We start from the raw sequence: 22,171 nt of genomic DNA, 5'->3' as shown, positions 1-22,171 counted from the left end.
GAGATAGAGAGGGGGGATAAATATCCTACGCATGCAGCATGTGGCTCGCAGCTCACGTAGTAGCAGCAGTGAGCGACTGGGCGGACGCCGATCTAAGCGCTATATCGGCGTCTAGTTGTGTCCAAATGTGTTCTTATATAGATTCTTCTTAGAATTGGCTGCCTAACCCTTATTCTTTTTCTCCTTTTTATACGTGCAAATCAATAAATCTTAACCTTAAATTTAAAATTAATTTTAAACTTTTTATCATAGTTTATTTTTTATAGTATCTTCTGCATCGCTAATAACACGTATATAAAATTTTTATTTATAAATATACCATTTGATTTTTTTCTTAAAAAACTAGAAGATCACCCTTGGATTCCCCCGAGTCTGAACATTTGATTGGGTATCTTTGCTTTCAATTATTTTTCTATTCTTTGAATTTTTCTAATTTTTTATTTAAAACAAACTATCCCAAAACTTGTTTAGACATTCGAACTTTTTGGCTGCTGGCATGGCGAAACACTGCAACACGCTAGTAAAATCTAATCACGTGGCAACATTGTTTTAATGTTTAGATTTATTTTCGTTTGTAAATATACCATTTAATATTTTTTATAATATACCAAACAATCACTGGTCGAGGTCAGACTGAGACTGCGGGAGAAAATCCAACGATTGGCCGGATTGCTGCTTTCCAGTCCAAATGATTTCCAGTTTAGTCTGTGTTAGTTTTAATTTTAGGGGTTGGCTCCCTTTGCACGTGGAACGGAGTGATGATTCCTACATGATTGATTAACGATTAACAAAAAAATTAAAAATAGATTACTATGAATTTTAAAGAAACTTTTCTATATTTTTTCTCATAAAAGTATCAATTAATCGGTAAGAAAACATACGCGCAGAAATGAAAAAGTGTAAGTTGACAATCGATGAAAGGAAAGAAGAGAACACACCCAAACCTGTGTTCTTTGTACAACTGAGTGTCCATGACCACCATACAGCCCGCGCTTGAGAAATCAGACCCAACGCTGTTGAGATGGCGCCCCAACGCAAGTGAGACGTTTGGGTTCCCAGGAGCTCACCGAGTCACCGTGCTTGGCTAGTTGATCACTTTGGTAATAAGTGTTTCGCTACCTATCGTGCGTGATATATCGATTGTCCGGTTAGTTTGGTTTGGTTTGGTTTGCTACGATTATAAAGTTTTAGAATTGGCAATATTTTTTTCACAATATATGTGTTTGTGTAAGATTTCCTTTTCTTTTCTTTCGATATTCTTCCAGCGTTCCAGGTCTGACGTTGTAGCTAAACTAAGAAAAATGATTGGGATATTTTGGCGTTATACGTGATATTTTGGCCGTCTGGCTTGCTTCCAGAAAACGAGCATTAGTTCGTTGGCTGATGGTCCACATTTACCTCTTCCACATGACGCAGATTTAACACCGGGGGAGGAGGCTTCGTCCCCTACCCGATCTACCTCATTAAAGTCTCTCAATAAAATTTTTAATATTACTGAATAGAATAAGGACGAGAAGAAGAGATCAACATTCATGTGTTTTTAGTTCTCTTTCGTCTAGCCCCTTCTAATATTTTTTCTGGATTCGTCACTGCTCTTCCACCCCATCTCTCGATCCTTGTTAGAGGCAAAGTATTTTCATTATGAGTTACATATTCACTCATTTCTTATATATCATATAAATAGTTATAAAAATATGTAAATCTCGACTTCTATGAGTTATAATAAAAATAACTGATTTAACTTTGAACTTCCGCATAATACTTTTATTTTAAACCTTTTGTTACAAATTACTGAAATCAAATTTGAAATTGTATGTTTGTGTGTTGGTATAACTCGTATTGAACCATATTATTATTTTTAAAATATATTAACTATTTAAATGATATATATAAAAGAATGAGATATTAAAAAACATCTCATGTGTTCCATGTATATCTGCTTGAGCCGTTAAAAAGCAGGCCGGGGTCCCGAGGGACGGAGGGAGGGACGAGACGACGACATGGTTTGCACAGAAACAGCCAAGTTGACTGAGTTAACCGACCGCCTACGCAGCTAACCTATATAGTATTGTCGATCGCCAGTAGGAGTACAACACTTCATATGTTTCATTCTAAACCAAATAATTTTAGGTTTTACCAAGCTAATAGAGAAAATGCAGTACTCCCTCCATTTTTTTAGCCTGAAGCTATTGATTTTTATATTTATATTTGATTATTCATTTTTTCAAATATTTTATGTAAATATTATATTTTGTGGTTTGTTTTATTATTAAAGGAGCTTTAAATGTGAGTTGCAATTTTTCATATTTAACATAAAAAGTTAAATAAGACGAGTGATTAAACAAATATTTAAAAATTAATGATGTTAAATATTAAAAATTGAAGGAACTAACATTTTCATTACAAAATTAATATAATATAGAAATATATTCAATGATGAAATTAATATGAAACTATTTGATGTTGTGGGTGTTAGTATATTTTTCTATAGATTTGGTTCAACATAAAAATGTTTGACTTGTAACAACTTATAAGACAAATTCCATAGTTCTTAAGAGGTGCCGAATATTTAGTATTCGCTCCGTATTTTAATAGATTACATCATCGATGTTTTAGTATAAGTTTGATGATTCGTCTTATCCAAAAACATATGTAATTATTATTTATTTTAGGGTGATTGGAATGATAGCTTAGAATACATATTTGCATATTTTTTTAATAAGAGAAATGATCTAACATGTGATAAAAAATCAACGACATCATCTATTAAAATATGGAGTATAAACTTTGGTACTTTTAGATACCTAATAGACGAAGGTATCAACATTTCAAAAATATGGTACCTCAATGTTGTAATAGAGGGAGTAGACTTTGCCTTAAGTTGTAAATGTATATTTACATAGTCACTTATTCGTCACGGCAATACATAAAAATGTCCACCTAATTGCTTGTGTATATCCACATAACTCAAGGCACGCCAATGTATATTAACCGGCCTGTTCGTCGAATGGCACAGCGAATAATCAACGCGTAGATGATCATTCCGGCCTTGATTTTCCATACTGTCTAATAATTATTACCTTACCTAGAAACAATCAGCTAGCAGCTGATCATTCCGGCACAGTAGTGGCCATCCAAGCCAACTACGTACACGTAGATTGCGACCTTCAGAATTGTCAGTTTCACATGGAGCTGGAGCCTGCAGGAGCTCTGCTGCGCTTCTCGGCGTCGACAAATTCGGTGATCCTCTCCAGGAGCACGTCGAAGTCGTCGTCAGTCTTGAGGAGGCTCACCCGTGTGTAGCGACCGCCAGCCTCGTTAGAAATGCCCGACCGCGAGATGATTCCCGCGGCCAGCAGCGTCTGGGAGCAGTCGACATCCTCCTCCCACTCGCATTTCACCCACGCGTAGGCTGCATCAGGGAGACATCAAATTTGTCAAGAATTTGGTTACAGTAAGAGTTTGGGTGACAAATTCAATGCCGTGAGCTGCAGAGCAGAGACAGTGTGTTCGTCACCTGGGGATGGCTCTTTGGTCCGCTTGAAGTAAGTGCAGTACTGGGGCCGCATCTTCTGCAGCGAGATCCGGGTGGACCGCGACACGACGGCGTTGAGCCTGCGCCACCGGCTCCTCATCACGGCGTAGCCGAAAGCGAATATGTCCTCCTTGCTGCGCAGGTTGGCCAGGATTACCTTGAGGATCTTCAGTATCCGGAGCTGGGTGTCCCGGGACGCGCCCATTGTGCTCTGCTGCATGTAGTCATTGGCCCTTTTCGCCACGTTCTCGTGCCTTACCAGCGCCCACCTGCGCAACGCGCGGCACCGTCTATGGAGTAAGTTTTGCGTCGCCCGCCGTGCACATGTCGATTTCAACGGCAGGCTTAATCGATCTGAGGCCGCGTACCCGAATCTGCTGCCGGCGTGGCCGGAGAGCTTGGACGTGGTGAAGAGCATGACGTCCTCGTCGGCGGGCGCCGGGATGTGCGTCAGGTGAGGCCAGTAGTACGCGTGGTCGACGATCGCCGACGAGCCGGCCAGGACGGGTTTGCACAACGAGGTGTCGGGGTTATTCGGCGAAGTGACGAACTCGATGAAGTCCCGGGTGGGGTTCCGCGAGCCGTTGTTTGCCCACGCAGCGGTTGTCCCGTCCCATCTGTACTCCCGGCCGTCGAACATGACGGTCTGTGATTTGTACGCCTGCATTTACGGTAGATTAAAAATAATTTATAAATAAAACTTATATACATATATATTCTTATCGATCTAAGAACTAATACTGAAAAATAAATTTTGTTAAAAAATCTTAAAATCAACTTTAAATTTAATGTTAAAAATTTAAATTTTTACTTATGAATATAGGCATAAACAAGAAGTGAAATGGTGTTGGAAGCATGCACGGACCGGGTAATACGGCACGGTGGCGACGACGCTGGCCGGCGGTGAGGCGGCGTTGCCTTCCGGGGAGAGCGCGTACACCAGCGCGTTGATCAGCTGCATGGAGCCGGTCGCGAGGACCACGTGCTTGTCGTCGACGACAGCGTTGCCGACGGCCCTGTGCAGCTGGCGGATGTGGCGAACGAGCTCGACGGACTGGAAGAGGTCGGTGGTGGTGTAGCTCAGGCGGTGCCACCCGGAGAACACCACGGCGCTGGCCGCCGCGTGCCGCCTCCAGTACGGCTCAAGGAACAACGGGTTCCCGCTGCACAAAACCATTGCAACATTAGGGCGTACCGCGTACATGACGACGTACTTATTATGTGTGCCGCTGCGCTTGACATCAACCACGGGATGATCGGCCACGCGGGGATCGGCCGGTTAAGTACCCACGGGAATACAGTGAGTAACACGTACGATTACCAGAACATGCGAGTTTGAAAGCTAGAGTGCTAAACATGTATGGGGGAGACATGTTTGCGTTCTTTTGCATTTTGCACTGCTACTATACAGTGCAGAATATTTTTCAAGGGATATCAAAATTGACGGTGTAATCGCCTACGCAACATGGTAGATCTGCCTACACCGAAACGGCAGAATCTTTGAATATGCCAAATATGCTATAGAACACTTTTAAAATGTATAGTTAATTGTGTAGTGTCGTCGTAGAGGATCAGAACTCCCGCAGCGGGGAAGCGGTAGCTCCCATTTTAAGGTCCGGTCAAGGAGCATAATGAGCACACGTGTGGAAGGATATCACCTGAAGAGGAATATGGTGTCTCTGAGAATTTGCTCAAGGGAGACTCAACTTTGGGAAGGAGCTTCGATGAGTTCGGTACAAAGAGAGAATGCACTCGAAAGAAGTATATATGTCAGCCCACTCGAAGATGAATACCCTACGCTTGCGTTTTGTGCTATGGAATGATCGCTGTTACAACTTTACTTGTGTTTTTTTAATGTTGACCCCCAAATCTAATTGGTTGGCCCTTACACATGGCGATGGTGACACATTTTATACCTCAAAGGAAGACTATGGCCGGCACTGTTCAGTTTCCCAGAAGTTTTAAAAAAACATCACATTAAATTTTTGACACATAAATAAAGCATTAAATATTGATAAAAATAAAAACTAATTACACAATTATGGGACAAATCGTGGGATGAATTTTTTAAGCCTAATTAGTGCATGATTAGCCATAAGTGCTAATTTGAATTGGTTTTTCTGCTCGGTGCTTCTTAATGAATGTTTCAGGTAAAACTCGGGTCAGTCAAATCCTCTTTTTAATTAGTTTGTGCAGCAACGTCCAAGTTTGCACTTTAAGAATGTATTTGGTTTCAGGGATGGAATGGATTGGGACAGAGCAAATCCATCCTTGGCCCTGTTTGGTTGGTGGATGGGTGGGATGGGTTGGACCCAGCAGAGAAATATTCCTCCCAGATCCAGGTCCAACTCATCCCACCAAAACGGTGGACGGATCCGTCCCAGGACGGCCACGACGTATAGAGGGGTATCTATTTTATTTATTAAATTTATTTAAAATATATTACTGGTATAAATATACATTCAATTACTTTAGGGTATTCATATATTAATCCTAGTATTTAATATTTTATTTTGGATATAAGAGGTAATCTTTATCCCATCTCATCCATTCAACCAAACAAAAAACAGGTCGAACTCATCCCATCTCATCCCTTGCACCAAACAAAAAAACAGGGTCCAACCCATCCATCCAACCAAATAGAAAATTGAACCAACCCATCCTACGATCCAGGAATGGAGCCAACCCAACCCATCTCGTCTACGAACCAAAAGCAATCCTAAGGCTTTCGTACGTAACAGCAGTTGGTTTGTTGTATTTCATAAGCATGTTTAGCAAACTGTATTTCAGGTAAAAAATCTATATATAATAAGTTTATTTTATTTTTAAAAGCTTTTATAAAGTAGAATAAATTTATTTTCTAAATTCATATAATTAATACTTAATTAAACACTCTCTAGTAATTTTAACTCGTTATTTCGTACAGACGGCTCCAAGTGCTTGTTAAGAAATTTTTGGGATGTGGACTGTGAGTTCAGAGGGAGAGTTGATTAATGGATTGGTCATGGGAATTGAATTTTAATTGATGTTCCCATGAATCAGATTAATTCACAAATAGTTTAGGAAAAAATCACTCCTAATTACTACCCCTCCCAGCATTGAAAATGTGTAATTTGCTCCGAATCCCTCAAAAATCCATCCCCAACGAAACAAACCACAAGGTCCTTGTCAGGGAGTAGTCCTTAAATCCGGCCCATGTGTCAGATATTTTACCATACCCGTGGGCTGATTTACTGATTCTACCATAAGTTTTGACTGGTACTAGTATGCTAGTAGGCGGCAGACATGCGGAAACAAACGAAACAAAATAAAAAACACTAAATCGTAGTAGCTGATCACAACTTTCCAAAGTTCCGTAGATGTCATAAATCGTAGCAAGTCTTCGCGACTTAATTTTAAATTATTTAAAACTTCAATCTAGACTTAATTTTAAATTATTTATCGTAGCCTATTTTTGAGCAAGGGCTTTTAATCCACTGAAAATACATATAAAAATTTTATTAATACATTATTTTTCATTATTTTTAGTTGGTTCGCTCATTTTCCTATAGCTTACTAGTAACAGCACAATCAATCAAAACACTATAGTAGCTGGATTGATATATCTCGAGTACAATCTCCTTGCTCGACGTCTCTAGAATGAGACAAATCGTGTCTACATGTTATTTCCAACAGTAATAACAAATCAAAAGTTTGACAATATGGGTTATATGTAATATATCGCTCCATATACATACAGATTATCATATAGTTTGTAGATTAAGTTCAGAATTTAAACTTTGTTGGATGACAGTTTTTACTATTGTATCAACATTGTCGAACCTTTGCTGGCATTTTTCTAATTATTTGGTTGATATTTGAAATGGTATGCTATCACGAGAAATAAGGGGAATCCTCGAGGGGTGGTGACAAACCAGCTCCGCCTGGATGTGAATATCCTGACATCCATCGGCCTAGTCATGAGTCTCATGACCAACTGCTAGCTTTAGTTGCACAGCACTTTGCGACGATTGATAATCCAATAACCCGAATCTTGGTCTTGTCGAGTTGACCTATCGCCTTACCGGAATTGGTAATCAAGCCACGTGATATATATGAACGTGCGCTTATGCAATCTTCATATGGACTATAGATCGAACGGATCGATGGCATGACACTTCGCATCGCACCGGCCAGGAGATCCGAAGAACACAAGCAATAGCGAACTAATTAAGCGAGGAGAGGCAGATTATCATTCCGACCTGTCAGCGTCGGCGGTGCAGTTGGGCGTCCGGACGGAGCAGTCCGGCCCGGAGAAGCAAGTGTTGCACTCGCACCCGGGCTTCCCGTCCTCGCCGGTGACGCCATCCAGGAACACGCTCCCGTGGCCGGAGCAGTCGACGGCGGCCACGGCCTCGGCCTCTCTGGCCGCCTGGAGCGCCCAGCTCAGCCCATCGCCGACGCCGACGCCGAGCCGCTCCGCCGGCGGCGGCGAGACCCCGAGGAAGTGGTGCGCGAAGAGGACGGCGTTGAGCAGCAACGACGAGCAGATGAGAACCTGGAGGCCGAGCCCTGCTGACCCACGCCAGCCTGTCCCCATTGTGTTCTGCTGCCTCCGTGTTTCACAATTGTGGCCTCTCCGCCGAAAGACAGGGCCACTACACTGCACTGTCGATCTGTCATGATTTATATTTTTGTAGCAGTGGGCGTGTGACTGTGGCCCGGCTTTGGTTTGATTTTGCATCTTGCTTTAAAAAAATAACATGTCCAAATCGGGGTGTGGTCGCGTGCAGTTTACAACATTTCTAGCTAGATCAGGTTCCGTCACTGATAAATTTTCTGAGCGGACTTGCACCTCGTCTTTTTTTTTGTTTTTTTATGTTTGTAAACTAAAATTTAAATTTTTAGTCATAAATTTAGGGTTGATTTTATTTTTTATCATAGTTTATATTTTAGCATTAGTTTTAAATCGCTGATAACATATATAGAAAAATTCTATTTATAAATTATTTTGATATGTGAATATATCGTTTGATTTTGATGAAAAAAACAAGAAAGATCGACCCCTAAACAATTTGAGCTTTGACAAATCAACAACGGGTTATAGGCTATAGCATGCCTGATTATAAAGATGGGCACACCGGCACATAGCTCATCTTGATCGTGATTATAACAGATCGGGCCACACGGGGGAAATGGTGCTACGAGCATTTAATTAAATTGGGTCCGCTGACAACAGTATGAGAAGAACACGCGAACTAATTTATCCTGCTGCCGCCAGGTGTCAGGGGACAACAAAGGCTCAATACTCGTATCTTAGAACAAACCATGCTCGCTTGCAACAATGTAATATATACTCATTTAATTGACCGAAAAAATATAAGAAACTAAATAATCCCTCCAATTTTAATGATATGAGTTTTGGGTTTGACCATTCGTCTCACTAAAAATATATAAATATTAATTATTTTATTATGGTTTGATTTATAATTGAAAAAAATTAAATATGACTTATAATTGTGCGTATTTGTATAAAATTTTTTAATTAGATAAATGGTCATCCAAAATTAACATTGTCAAATAAAAAAGAGTGAATATATGACATACTGTCACACCTTGGGGCAAAGAAAAATGCAAGCAACTATGAACCAACCAAAATGCTCATTAAATAGATATAAATGAAAGAGTGAATTACATTTGTGATACACAAACTTATTAAATAGATATAATTTAATGCATAAACTTGTAAAATGCTCATTTCATAAACCCTCTTTGTTTAAGCTTAGGCTTATTGGCTTAAACTTTAAAGCTGATATTTTAGCTTACATGGTCTATAATCCGATGATTAAAAGTTTCCAATTTAATAGTAGTGTGCTACCTCTACTCTAAATAAGCAAAAAAAAAACCCACTAACTTAACTTTTGGCTTAGGAATGTAAGAATGGATTATCGCTTTAAAGAATATCAATGAAAAAACATTTATTTGTTTAGACTTATACCTTTTGGCTTAAAATTCAGCGATGGCAAAGACAAGGAGGGGTGGTTCAGAGGCATGCCCCTCCAGTATTTCTTTACACATAATCATATACACCAACTGATTTGATAATTCTTATTGTTTATCTTAACTATAATTTTCTATTATAAATATATAAAATAGATATATGTTTTTAGTAAAGCATCTGTACATGTTATCCTACTGTTTTAAACTAAATGTTTCAAAATTTATTAATAGTTAAAACAACGAGAAATATAGAAGTGGAGGGAGAAGTTAATTAGGCAGATAATCTAAGTAGTACGGTATTAAACCCCTCAGGGACTATTAGACCAGGGTCTTTCCCACCTCAAAAGCTAGCCAATGAGGTGAGGGGCTCCCCCACTCATATCCTAGGTCATTACCCCTCCACAACCAATGTGGGACTATTCAACAATTTTCCCCTTCACACATTGGTGTCACTCAGCCCTTCATCGTATCCGGGCTACCACCAGCCCACGGTCCATCAGGTATACGGGCCCCGTATCTCCACAGGCATCCTACGGTCCATCAGGTCAGAGATGTTAAACTAGCCAGGCTCTGATACCACTTATAGGATCGTAAAGAGTCTTTCCCACCTCAAAATCTAGCCAATGAGGTGAGGGGCTCCCCCACTTATATCCTAAACCCATTGCCCCTCCACAACTAATATGAGACTATTCAACACTCGTGTCTACGTCTTGGCTCCGCCGCTGAAAGTTGCCTTAAGCCCCTAACAACGAGGCCCATAACACTAAAGAGAAACTTTGCAGAATTATAGTTTTGATTCGTTGAAAATTTTCATATGTAAGCAACAATATCGGAATAGCACAAATATAACAATGAATTAATGGATTTTCGCGCGTGATTTGACAAGGAGCTATATTAATTGTACACATAAGATTGAATTTATTATAGAACTCTTAGCTTCCCTTCCGTTCCTTCAATTAAATTTTATATGTAATATATTTTAAAAAGTAGATGTAACTCTCAACTATATTTTGTTTCCATAGGTACAATTGTAATGGTATAGAATTATATATATTGTCGTCCAGACCCACTTTGATCTACTGAGTACATTATTCTATTATTGGTTCGCTCTAACCTACTTGCTTGTTATATTAAAGGATAGGAGACGTCAGATGCACGAAAAAAAAATAAAGATAAAATTTGCTCTTATCCCGCGAGCCATCAAAGCCCAATCATACGGTCAAGACAGAAATACTGCCAGTAGGAATCCGGACTCACTCTCCTTTGATTTATCTGAAAATGTAAAGGATTATACGGACCCGAGATGGTACTTTATTTCCTATACTATTTCGCTTCTGAGTTAACCCGTTTTACTAGTTTATTCTTCCCACAATTATCTTGTATACTTGTTCATTCTAAAACATCACCTTGGTATAATTTTGCTTTCTACTACTTCATTAATATTTACATCAAATGGCATAATCCATTACTCCTTTCAGCATGATAATTCTAACCATTTTAGATAACACATTTTTATAAATTTATCTTTGAATTTGTTTTTATCTATATACATATATAATAAATATGTATTTGTTTTTATTAAAATACTCTCTGTCACTCATCTGTACATGTTGTCACAGTACCTTCAAACTAAACATTTTAGAATTTAGTAATGATCAAAATTTTAAGAAAATGATTACACTTTTACACAAAATCCTAAGAATTATAGAACTAGAGGATACATATTTGGACGGAGACAGTACCTTTAGAAGCCGAATGATGACAAGCGGGCAGCGAGAGAGAAGAGGGAAAGATTCCAGTTGATTGATTATTCTCACCTTGTTGTGGGGCCGTTGGGATAATCCTGATTCCCCTGGTCGCCATCTGAGTACTGTGCAACTGCTTTCGGCGTTGCTTTCAGCTGGTGTCATTGCTTGCGTGCGCGTTTAATTCAGGGGTTACCGCATAAATAAACGCGGTTTAATTCAGCAGTTTTTCTGGAGGTGCGTGCAGAGACCGAGATCGGGTGAGAGCAAGTATAATAGCAGGCTATAAGCAAACTAAATAATTATGTGGAAGAGAGAGGAAAGGAGAGAGACGAGAGATGAGTAGTGGGCTATAATCTTATAGCCAGCTTAGACATAAGAACTAAGAAATTATGTGAGAGAGACACGTGGGTACTACATTAATAATAAAAAGCTAACTACTATATGAGTAGGTAAAAAAAACTATAAGAAATTTTATAGATAGGTGATGAAATGATTCAGACAGTGAGAAAGATCAGCCTTGACTAAGCTTGTATCCTTTGTGTCAGCCCGTGAGAAATTGGACCCAACGCTGCTGAGATGGCCCAGTCTGCACAAAGCTCGAAGGACCCAAAGCCGGTGAGACAGCCCAGTCTGCACAAAGATTGAACCGGAGGGGTAGCGCGCACATTTCTTGCACTGTTTTGGGGTTCCAATAGAATGAGGAGAGAGATGAAAGGGCTTGTACTGGTTATAAGGATTAACAGTAACATGTTGCTCATAGGGGTTCACTGTGCTATAGATAGGTCTGAGGATTGGTGTAACGCAGGGTCAATATGTATGTGGTGTTTCCTCTGCCCTAGGATCTTAGGGGTCATCTTTAGGGTTATAAAAAAAACAAATGATATATTTATAAATAAAAAATAATTTATTAACAAAACTGATATATACATGTCTATAATATCTTAAAATCAACTTCAAATTTAATATTAAAAAATTAAATTTGGGTTATAAGCCTAACCCAAGGCCAAAAGACAGGACCTTGTTACGTCAGGTTAGGTTTTTTTTTGCCCTTTCTACCTATAGTGAAAATTTTATGGAGTTCCAGTCTTATAAACGACATATCATACATAAAAAATATGATATGTCATTAAAAATAGCCTTAGAGCCTCCGAAAGACTGGGCTGACTTATTACAATATTGAAAAAGGCATCACGAACGTGTCGTTGTCACAACTTTAGAGCTTACATTATTTAAAAAGTAATTAGTAATTAATACGAGCACCTATAGTAAGGACTCCCTCCTATTTTTTTTATATGACGGTGGTTAGATCAATCGGATGGAAATACATATGTTACATATCAAAATAAATATTGCTAAGTTGCTAAATGACAACATATTTGGCTTCAAAACAAATCCCGGACGTTTCTTTTTTCAGGGTTATCTTTAAAATTGTAAAAAAAAACATAATCCAAAGCCAAAAGATGTTAATCTTTCGATATTCGTCCATATTCGATCTTGATAGCTCAACTTTCTTATTCTTAACGCAGGCTCATGTCGTTTGTTTCCCTTTCGTTTTCAGAAAATAAATTGCAACCACATAAAAAAATAATTTGTTGGTAAAACTCTTATATACATATTCTTAGTGATATATTCTATAAAAGCAAATGATGAAAAATAAACTAAGATAAAAACATCAAAATCAATTATATATATATATATATATATTAAATTTTAGTTTGTAGCATAAATATAAGCGAAAAGATGAGATTTTCTCGTGATATTTTTGCGTGATATATTGTCCGTCTCACTTGCTTCTTCCAGAAATCGAGCATTAGTTCGTTGGCTGATCGTTCACTTTTTTAGCTCATCTTCTGTGTTCTTCGGTCCCAGCTCTTGTTCTTGTGCTATGTATGCGATTGTGTTCTCTGGTCCTGTTTCTAAATTAGTTCTTTCCTCCCAGAACATTTTTGTGAAAGTTCTTGACGTAGATGCTACGAGGCATTGTGGAACATTTCTGTGAAAGTTTTCTATATAGGTGCTGCAAGTTGTGGCTATGCATGACGAATCTTCTCTGGAGGTGATTATTTAGCATTTTAGGGGAAAAAACTGAAATAAAAAATAACTTGTGAATAAAACTTTTATTATATATATAAAAAAAATAAGCGATCTTTCGGTGAAGGTTGCAACTCAGGGATTATCCGAAATTGCAGTGTAAAGATATAATAATATTTATATTATATTTAATCTTTCATGGATTGTATACCAGTACCATTATCTTAGAACTGGTACATGTTTCATAGTTCTGTTAGAGACGGTTTGTCGTTCTCCTGACACACGCCCTCTCGGCACCATCTCGGCACCATTCGTATAGTGGCACAGTGACAGAGTGCGACATGATATCTTCCATCGTAACCTCAATGAGCCAACGACATAGACCGCTGGACAACACTATGAGCCCAATCTACTGGCGGAGAGGGCCAACGGACTCGGATGGTGGAGGTGATATGAGTGAGGGGCTGCAGATTGCTTGCGGCGAGGGGCTGTGGATAGCAAAGAGGAGTTGCGGGCTACCAATGACAATGGATGAGGGGTTGTGTACTAAAGGCGGCAACAGGCGAGAGACGGCAGACTGTCGTCCGGCTAGTCATTTCTATGGAAGAAATGGGGAATTTTGATGAGAGAAAAGTACTTTTGGACTCTCTTGTAAATTTTGGATATATAGTTTTAGGTAAAAATGTAGATATAATTAACTTAAGTTACGAACTACAAATAAGTGGGTGCTAAAGTAGGGAAGTCCGATGGATTCATCTAGGCTACTTGTATCATATGAATAGTATGAGTAGTATCCTCATTAGCAGTTTCAAGGTATGTAAGATGTCTTTTCAACTAAAACCACTTTATGTTTCTCATGTGTTAGAGCTCGCAAGTTTTACGGTGAATGTGTAGTGTGGAAGATATGCATTTCATGAAAAATGTTAAATAAGAAAGAAATACTATAACTTGTTATATTACATTGAGATAGAGACTTAAACTACCAGACAAGTTAAAATTGATTTAAATATAATTTATCTCTAACTTTTGTATTTCTTCTCTAGGATCTATCATGTATGTTTATTTCTAAAGTTTAGATACAACTCCGTTATCTTTAACCATATATTATATTAGTGTGTTTCTAACGCATTTGTGGATCCACGAACAAGGATGGCGCGGAAGATCTGCACTTCTGCAGCCACGACCAGGATGCCATGACGCATCATCAAATATATATAAAAAAAAATCAACCAACTGGGAAGAAAAGTGCTCGGCAACAGTGCTACATCCCAAAACAAAATGCACGGGCGGGCGACTTTCCAACTTGTCATTCCGCAAGCCACATCTCCGCGACGCGAATCCGAATACTGCTGTTTGCTGCTGATCGCGCTGCTTCCGTTTTCGTTTCTTTGCCGCGAAATGGGGCCCGACCGAAAGGTGTTGTTCTAGGGAGGGTATAATTTTGGGACCAACCAATTACCAACCGTCTCCGATTCTCGCTAGCCGATCAGAAAAAAATGGGGAAAAAAAACCATATCATATCTGCTTGAACCGCTAAAAAGCAGAGGTCCAAGACGACGGAATTCGGTGCGGGGGAGGGGACGGCGACATGGCTGGCACAGAAACAGTCAACCGATCGCCTAGCTAGCAGCTAAACTACTACTAGGACGCAGCTAATGTAGATCGCTAGTAGCTCTAGTACAGCACTTCGATCATGGTGACCGAAGAATTGGATCTCTCAGCTTTTCTCCAGCTGATGGTGCAGAACATATATCGGACATATCACCGGAAAGGGCTGGCGTTTTGCACAGACCGGTAGAGGCCAAGTTGGGCCGTTGAAGAAGGCGAGGAGAGCACAATTCGTAGGCTTTTTGGTCATGTTGGTGTAGATCATTGCCTCCATAATAGAGAAAGCATCATATGTAGGATTTGGAAGTGGAGTAACGGAGGCATCAAGTGATTTTTATGGAAACGAAAGTGTGAAATAGTGGACTGTAAAACACATAAAACATATGATGATAACGGTTTAATTAAATCACATGAAAAACGAAGGAAATTGATGAGAGAACCGAGATAACTTTAATATGATATAGGGAGTTTTTCTTGAGATCTGACCTCATGCTAAATTTCCTCTAAAACTCTCACTCTCTCCAAAAACTATTTTATTTTTGCCGTATCTCACATATATCAATAAAAAATGAAGACGACTAGAATACTCCATATTTTATCAAATCTCAGTATGATTAGCATCCATTTTATCTAGTTTCAACGTATTTTCCTATATTCACAAACTCAAATACTATGGTTGCTTAAAAGTAGACTTATTTTGACACAAATAAGAGGCCAAAGATGAAATTGTTGTTGGACATTTGGACATGAGGAGTATACGGAATGAGATATTCCATATGAATTTCCTAAAATTCAACAGTACTGGTTTCTTTGTTTCAAAGGGAATAAAAGTACTGTATAAAGATAAATCATCCAAAATTCAAACGCCCTTTTTTTCCGAATCAAAGGGGGCTTACGGAAGAAACCTCAACCCGTACATCATGGACCAACACCAGTTGTCTGCACTCTGCAGAGAAGGCTAATGTCGAGGACGATAAGATGCGTTGCTTTTTTTTGCCCTTTGATTGATCGAGGACGATGCCATTTGGCAGTACGTACCAATAGTAACCCTCCGTCCCCATACGCAGCTAGCTACAATCTACAGTTTAATAATCGTCGTTGTTTTGAACAGTAATGCAGTCTTTTAGATTAATCTTTTATCTTTTTATTATGATATATAAATAAATATTTATTTATTTTTGTTAAAATCTTCTTTATAAGTCATCTATACATGATGTAAGTAATTGCAAATTATTTTTTAAAAAAAATAGTTAAAATTCTAAAAGTTTGACACACTTTAAAAAACGACTAGAACTATAAAACTGGTGGAAGTATTACTATGTTCTAATATACTTGGATACATATTCAAGTTTATTGTAGCTAAATTTTGAGAGTGAGGGAGCAAATTGCACCGGTCTGTAGGATCGTAAAGGGTCTTTCTCACCTTAAAAACATCTTATAGTCAGACTCTGATACCAATTATAGGATCGTAAATGACCTTTTTCATCTCAAAAGCTAACCATTGAGTTGAGAGGCTCCCCCGCTTATATCCTAAGTCCTTTATCGCTCCACAACCAATATGGACTATTTAACACGGTCATACATGCAGCGCTACTCCATACATCCGTATGTATGGGCGTGTGGCCACCTACGAATTTTCTCTAGTCTTCTGCCTTGATACTGCTAGTTGATACTACTAATCCATCCACCGCTCGTCTCACATGTTCGTCACGTTTGACTTTTGCACCTGGAACCGATTGTGCGACGGCCGATGAGTTCACAGTCTTTGTTGCATTGTATTGCAAACAAAGAATAGATGTAACACACCCTGTGACCCTGATACGGTCAAACACTGATACACACCTGACACATTTGTCAAATAAATACTTTCTCCGTCCATAAATATAAATACTGCTATTAAATCCTGGTGTGGTCATTGAGATGCTACTTTAACCATTAACTTTAACCATTAACTAGCCTAGTGGCCCGTAAACATCGTGCCGCTAGTGCTGATATATCTATGTATGAGGTCCTATCTAGATTTTTTTTTGTGTGACTCTTTTTCATATTACTAGAAAGAGATTTGTATGAATGTTATTTTAATAGCTGGAATTATAGTAGCTTATTAAAACGTCAAATAACATTACTTTTACTGATCGATTTTTTAAGCTTTAAAATAGTTAACGTAAGATTATTTTAAAAATAATTTGAAACAGTAGGGGTAGGTGTTACGGTGTTTGAGATGTTGGCTCCCATCGTTTCGCTTCTTAGAAAAAAAAAAGCCGAAAACGCGTTTTTACAAATGAAAAATAATTTGTATGTAATACTTTTATATACATGTTCATAGCGATTCAAAAGCAAAAGTTATAAAAAATACGATAAAAAAATCATAAAATCAAGCCTAAAGTTAAAGTTAAGTTCAAAAATTTAAATTTTAACTTATAAGCTATGATAACTGCGAAACGATGGGAGCCTTCGAAGCCATGTGGCTTTCGATTTCAGCACATATGCATGGATTTGGAGAGCTCCACCGTCTTGCTTATCTCAAATCTGGCCTCAGTACATGGCATTGACAAGAATTAACCTCGTACAATTTATGATTGATTTTAATTCAACTAAATAAATTAAATTTTATTATAACATCAATTTAGTTTATTGAGTCCAAACCCTAAATTATCTGAGAACCAACCAATGCTCGTAGCACATACTGACTCGGCGTCGACACCGGCAACGTGCGACGCGTCTCGATGGGCCGTATGGCAACTGGGAGTCTGATCTTTTCCCGAAACAAGTGGCTCAGCATGCAGGTGCTAAAAAAGTTCACTGTTAAAAAGGACTCTGCCTATGTGCTAGTGCTGTGCAGTTTCTTGTGGATCTTTTCAGGAAAGCGACGGGCATTCTAGGAAGAATCCATGCAAGTTTAATCGCCTCACTGTCTTTGGGCCCTATCTGCCTATTTATTTTCTCAAAATAAACCAATCTTTCTGTTTTTTTCCAGCGTTTGACCATTCGTTTTATTTAAATTTGTTATAAGAAATTGAAAAAAATAGTCACACGAAAAATACTATTCATGCTTTATCATCCGGTAAAAACAAAAATATTAATCGTAATTTTTTTAAGTAAAACGAAGAGACAAACATTATAGATAAAAAATGAAATATTGATTTGTTTTGGGACAAAGGAGCATTGCCAGTGTCGCTTCTCGTCGCCATCATCACTGCTAATTAACTGGGCCCCCTTAGCCTTACCTTCACGTGGATAGATAGTGCACTGAAGTCCAAATTTCTCAATCTCCATGGGACCGAGAAAGATCAGCGAGTGAACCAAGATCAAACAAAAAGATCGAGCTCTTATAGTTTTTTATTGAATTAACTAGCAGGTGATCCATAGCAAAGCATTTGTATATTTTGTCGCCCCTACATGAAAGAACATTTTTTTTATATTCCATCGAGAGGCAGGAGGATCATGTACACTGAAACTAGTAATATTTTTCATATACCACCGTGTCCTTATATAATGCGAGTACTTTTTTTAGATGATATATAGACCCCATTTAGTTTCAAAAATTTTAAACATCACATCAAATCTTTGGACACCTAAATAGAGTATTAAATATAGATAAATCAAAAAATTAATTGCACAGTCATGTGAGAAATCGTGAGACGAATCTTTTGAGCCTAATTAATACATGATTAGCCATAAGTGCTATAGTAACCTACATACGCTAATGACGGATTAATTAGGCTCAAAAGATTTGTCTCGCAGTTTCCTTGTCAGCCGTGAAATTCGTTTTTTCATTCTTGTCCAAAAACCCCTTTCGATGTCCGGTCAAACATCTGAAGTGATACGTAAAAATTTTCATTTCACCCACTAAACACCCCGTAATGTTAGCATGTTACTTGGTAAAGGTCATATTGTTTGGTGTGTAATGGCCATCACTCGCACGGGCATTTGGAGATGTTTTTTTTCTCTCTCTAATGCAACACAAGCAACACTGAAATGTAGACTATGTAGTGACAGAGTGATGATGTATTAACAGCAACACCATGTCAATATGACATTAGCAAGCGCGCCCAAATCTCCAAAAGGCAAAGCTGGTGTGTGCCGTGTGCGAAAAATGGAGCCATACCTTACGGGCCCGTGGGTCCAAATGTTGCTGGCAAAGAGGCAAAGTGTTAGAGGTCAATATCGATCGGCTATCCGTTAATTTGTTTCTATATACTGCTACTTGTTTATATATATCGGATAAGGTCGGCGACGTGGATTTGACAAAAACGCCCTACTTCTTTATAAAATCGATTATTATATTATATTTGTTAAATTTATGGTCAATTATTTGTTTTATTTAAAAATTTATATATTTATTAATTACTTATAATCATTCTATTATAAAAGTATTTTAAATATGACTTATAATTTTATATGTTTTATAATAAAACTTTTATATAAGACAATCAAAATAAATTTCTAAAATTTAACTGTGTTGTAAAAAATTAAAACGCTGGTTGGGAGCAAACACGGCGACGAATTTGCCCACGCAGATTGCATGGCCGTGTACCTGAGCGGTACACGGCGGCCAGAGTGGACGCGGACCTGTCGCCGCTCCCACCTCCACACGGGATCTGCCGTGGCGAGGCGTGGTCCGTACAGGTGGCGCAATCTGTTAGGTTCAGCGGGATGCGTTGGCTCGTTCCTCTGTTGCCTTTTTCTGGCATAGACCCTGACATCTGAAAGAATGGAGGATGTGCCCTTGGTTCGGCCAGCCTGGCATATATGGGTCTGGGTCAGTCCAACGAAAAATACGTCAAGTTACTAATCATTTCTGTCAAGTTACTAATCATTTCTGATCGTTAGAACTAACAGTATACATCCTACTTACCTAGATTCAATGATAAAAAATGATTTGGTATCTCGAGATACATTTGTTGGACCGGAGCAAATCTTTTTTTTCTGTTAGCTGGATTATTCTGCAACGAGGACAGTAGGATACTTGACTCCATCATATTGATCGACATTGTTCCTTTTATTCCAAAATGTTATAAATAGATATAGATAGGTCCCCGCTTTTCATTCTTTGTCGCATTATAGTCTTTACTGTGATCAAACGAGTCCTCAAATTTTAAATCCCTTATATCAATTGTTTTTTATTGAATGATAAAATATAAAAGATTATCTGATTTTGTGAAGCTATCTAAAGGTATAAACGATGGAATTAACTTATGATATAGATAAAAATCTAATTTAAAAGGTGAGATGATGAATTTCTCTATAAAAAGTTTTTAAAAAAAACACTCCGTTTAATGGTTTGGAAAAAAAGCTAAGAATAATCAGCTAAAAGAACACCACCCATGTCCAACCATTCATTCAAATTTGTTTCTTCATATATTCATTTGAATAGCGTTCGTAGAAAGATTTTTTTTGTTCGCATCTGCTTGTACTCTAATATATCATTCGTATTATGTCCTTTGTGTCACATCTAACTATACTTTATCAATATAGGTTAATCACCCATTTTGTCTCTACATATAATACTTAAGAGACAGTTTTGTATCTCCAATTAGAGTGGGAGTGAAAAACTCTAAATTCAAAGTTTCTCTCTCTCCATATGAATTATGGCAAAAAAGGAGGATGTATTCGTTTTCTATTTTATTAATAAAGTATGAGATAGATGAGATATTGAGCGTGCTCTTAACGAGAATGTCAGAAAAAAGCACCAGAGAATAAACTGGAGGACATTTAAGGACGATACGACACGGGGAAACTCTACGGTAATATCGTAGGCAGTTTGTTTCGGCATAGGGGCATCATGAGCAGGAATTACAAGTTACCCAACTCATATTCACTCTCCGTAAACACACTTTCTGAATGGCTAAACGGTATTTTTTTCAACACACATTCTATAAGAAAGTTGCTTTAAAGATAAATCTATTTTTAAGTTTTTACGACTATAATTATTTAATCATATATTAATTCACTACGACGTGTAACATGTCGGTAACTGAAACAGCAGAAGAACTCATCCTAAGGTTACTTTGCTCACCTGGTAGACAGTTTTGGAAATTCTGTATCGATAGTTGACTCCCAGTAACGCTTGTATTTTCTTGCTTTTATCTAAAATTTTTCGTCAACTATATATGACAGTAAAAAAAGGAATGGAGGTGGTGAGTATGTGTCAAGAAAAATACTACTCTCTCATTTCCTAAATATTTGACGCCGTTGATTTTTTTATATATGTTTGACTATTCATTTTATTTAAAAATTTACATAATTATTAATTATTTTTATATTATTTTATTTATTGTTAAATATACTTTTATGCATATATATAGCTTTACATATTTGACAAATATTTTTGAATAAGACGAATAGTTAAACGTTTATAAAAAAGTCAACGGCGTCAAACATTTAGGGGTGGAGGTAGTATTATGTTATTTTCTGAATTTTATCTAAAAGTTTTGGTCCGCTATAAAACCAAAAAAGAGAATGGGAGGTGGTGAGCGTGTGTAAAAAAAATACTACTCTCACCATTGCAAAATATTAGTAAAAAATATTCTTTAAATTCATATATAACGTGTCAACACTTATAAGTTGAGTATATAGGTACTCTTCTTTAAAAAAAATCTAAACAATGTATATGTATTTTATAAGCAATAACAATACGTTTTATAAAAATAATCAGCAGATAAATTTCGGTCGTAAAAAACTTTTGCAAAATTTACGTACAGTATCTTGTAAGCCGTACAAGAAGTTGCTGGCGACACAGGAGTGACTTTGTAAGCCTTTCAGCTAAAGTGGTGTTTAGATTGAGAAAGTTTGGAGAAAGTGTCACGTCAAATATTTGACCGGATGTCAGAAAGGATTTTTGGACACGAACGAAAAAACAAATTTCATGGCTAGCCTGGAAACCGCGAGACGAATCTTTTGAGCCTAATTAATCCGTCATTAGCACATGTTGGTTAGTGTAGCACTTATGGCTAATGATTGGCTAATTAGGCTCAAAAGATTCGTCTTAAGATTTTTTTATAACTGTGTAATTAGTTTTTTGGTTCATCTATATTTAATGCTTTATTTAGGTGTCCAAAAATTTAATGCGATGTTTTTGGAGAAAAATTTTGAAAACTAGCTTAAGCAACAAAGAGATTTAAAAAAAAAAAAGCTAAGCAACAAAGAGCAACGAAAAAAAAAAGCTAAGCAACAAAGAGCAACGCAAGCAGCGGAGTTGTTTGACCAAGGCAGGTCCTGGGTACATAAAATACACAAAACTTGGAGGGGGCATCAGCAAAGTGCCGCG

At 37.8% G+C, this 22,171-nt stretch overlaps 1 protein-coding gene across 1 annotated transcript; it reads right to left on the bottom strand.

Moving 5' to 3' along the window:
- Positions 1-2,771: 2,771 nt before the first annotated feature.
- On the bottom strand, positions 2,772-8,168 carry LOC102714135 (alliin lyase-like). The gene is made up of 5 exons (XM_006644562.2): positions 7,777-8,168; positions 4,401-4,698; positions 3,904-4,196; positions 3,518-3,804; positions 2,772-3,412 (listed from the first exon to the last, which is right to left on the bottom strand). Exons 1-5 carry the CDS (start codon positions 8,112-8,114, stop codon positions 3,183-3,185), a joined length of 1,446 nt encoding a protein of 481 aa, XP_006644625.1. The 5' UTR covers positions 8,115-8,168; the 3' UTR covers positions 2,772-3,182.
- Between the last annotated feature and the right edge of the window lie 14,003 nt (positions 8,169-22,171).

The sequence above is a fragment of the Oryza brachyantha genome, chromosome 1 (assembly GCF_000231095.2).
Source record: "Oryza brachyantha chromosome 1, ObraRS2, whole genome shotgun sequence".
Lineage (NCBI taxonomy): Eukaryota > Viridiplantae > Streptophyta > Magnoliopsida > Poales > Poaceae > Oryza > Oryza brachyantha.
Note: the sequence above shows the minus strand (reverse complement) of the source record. Positions and strands in the feature narration are given on the sequence as shown.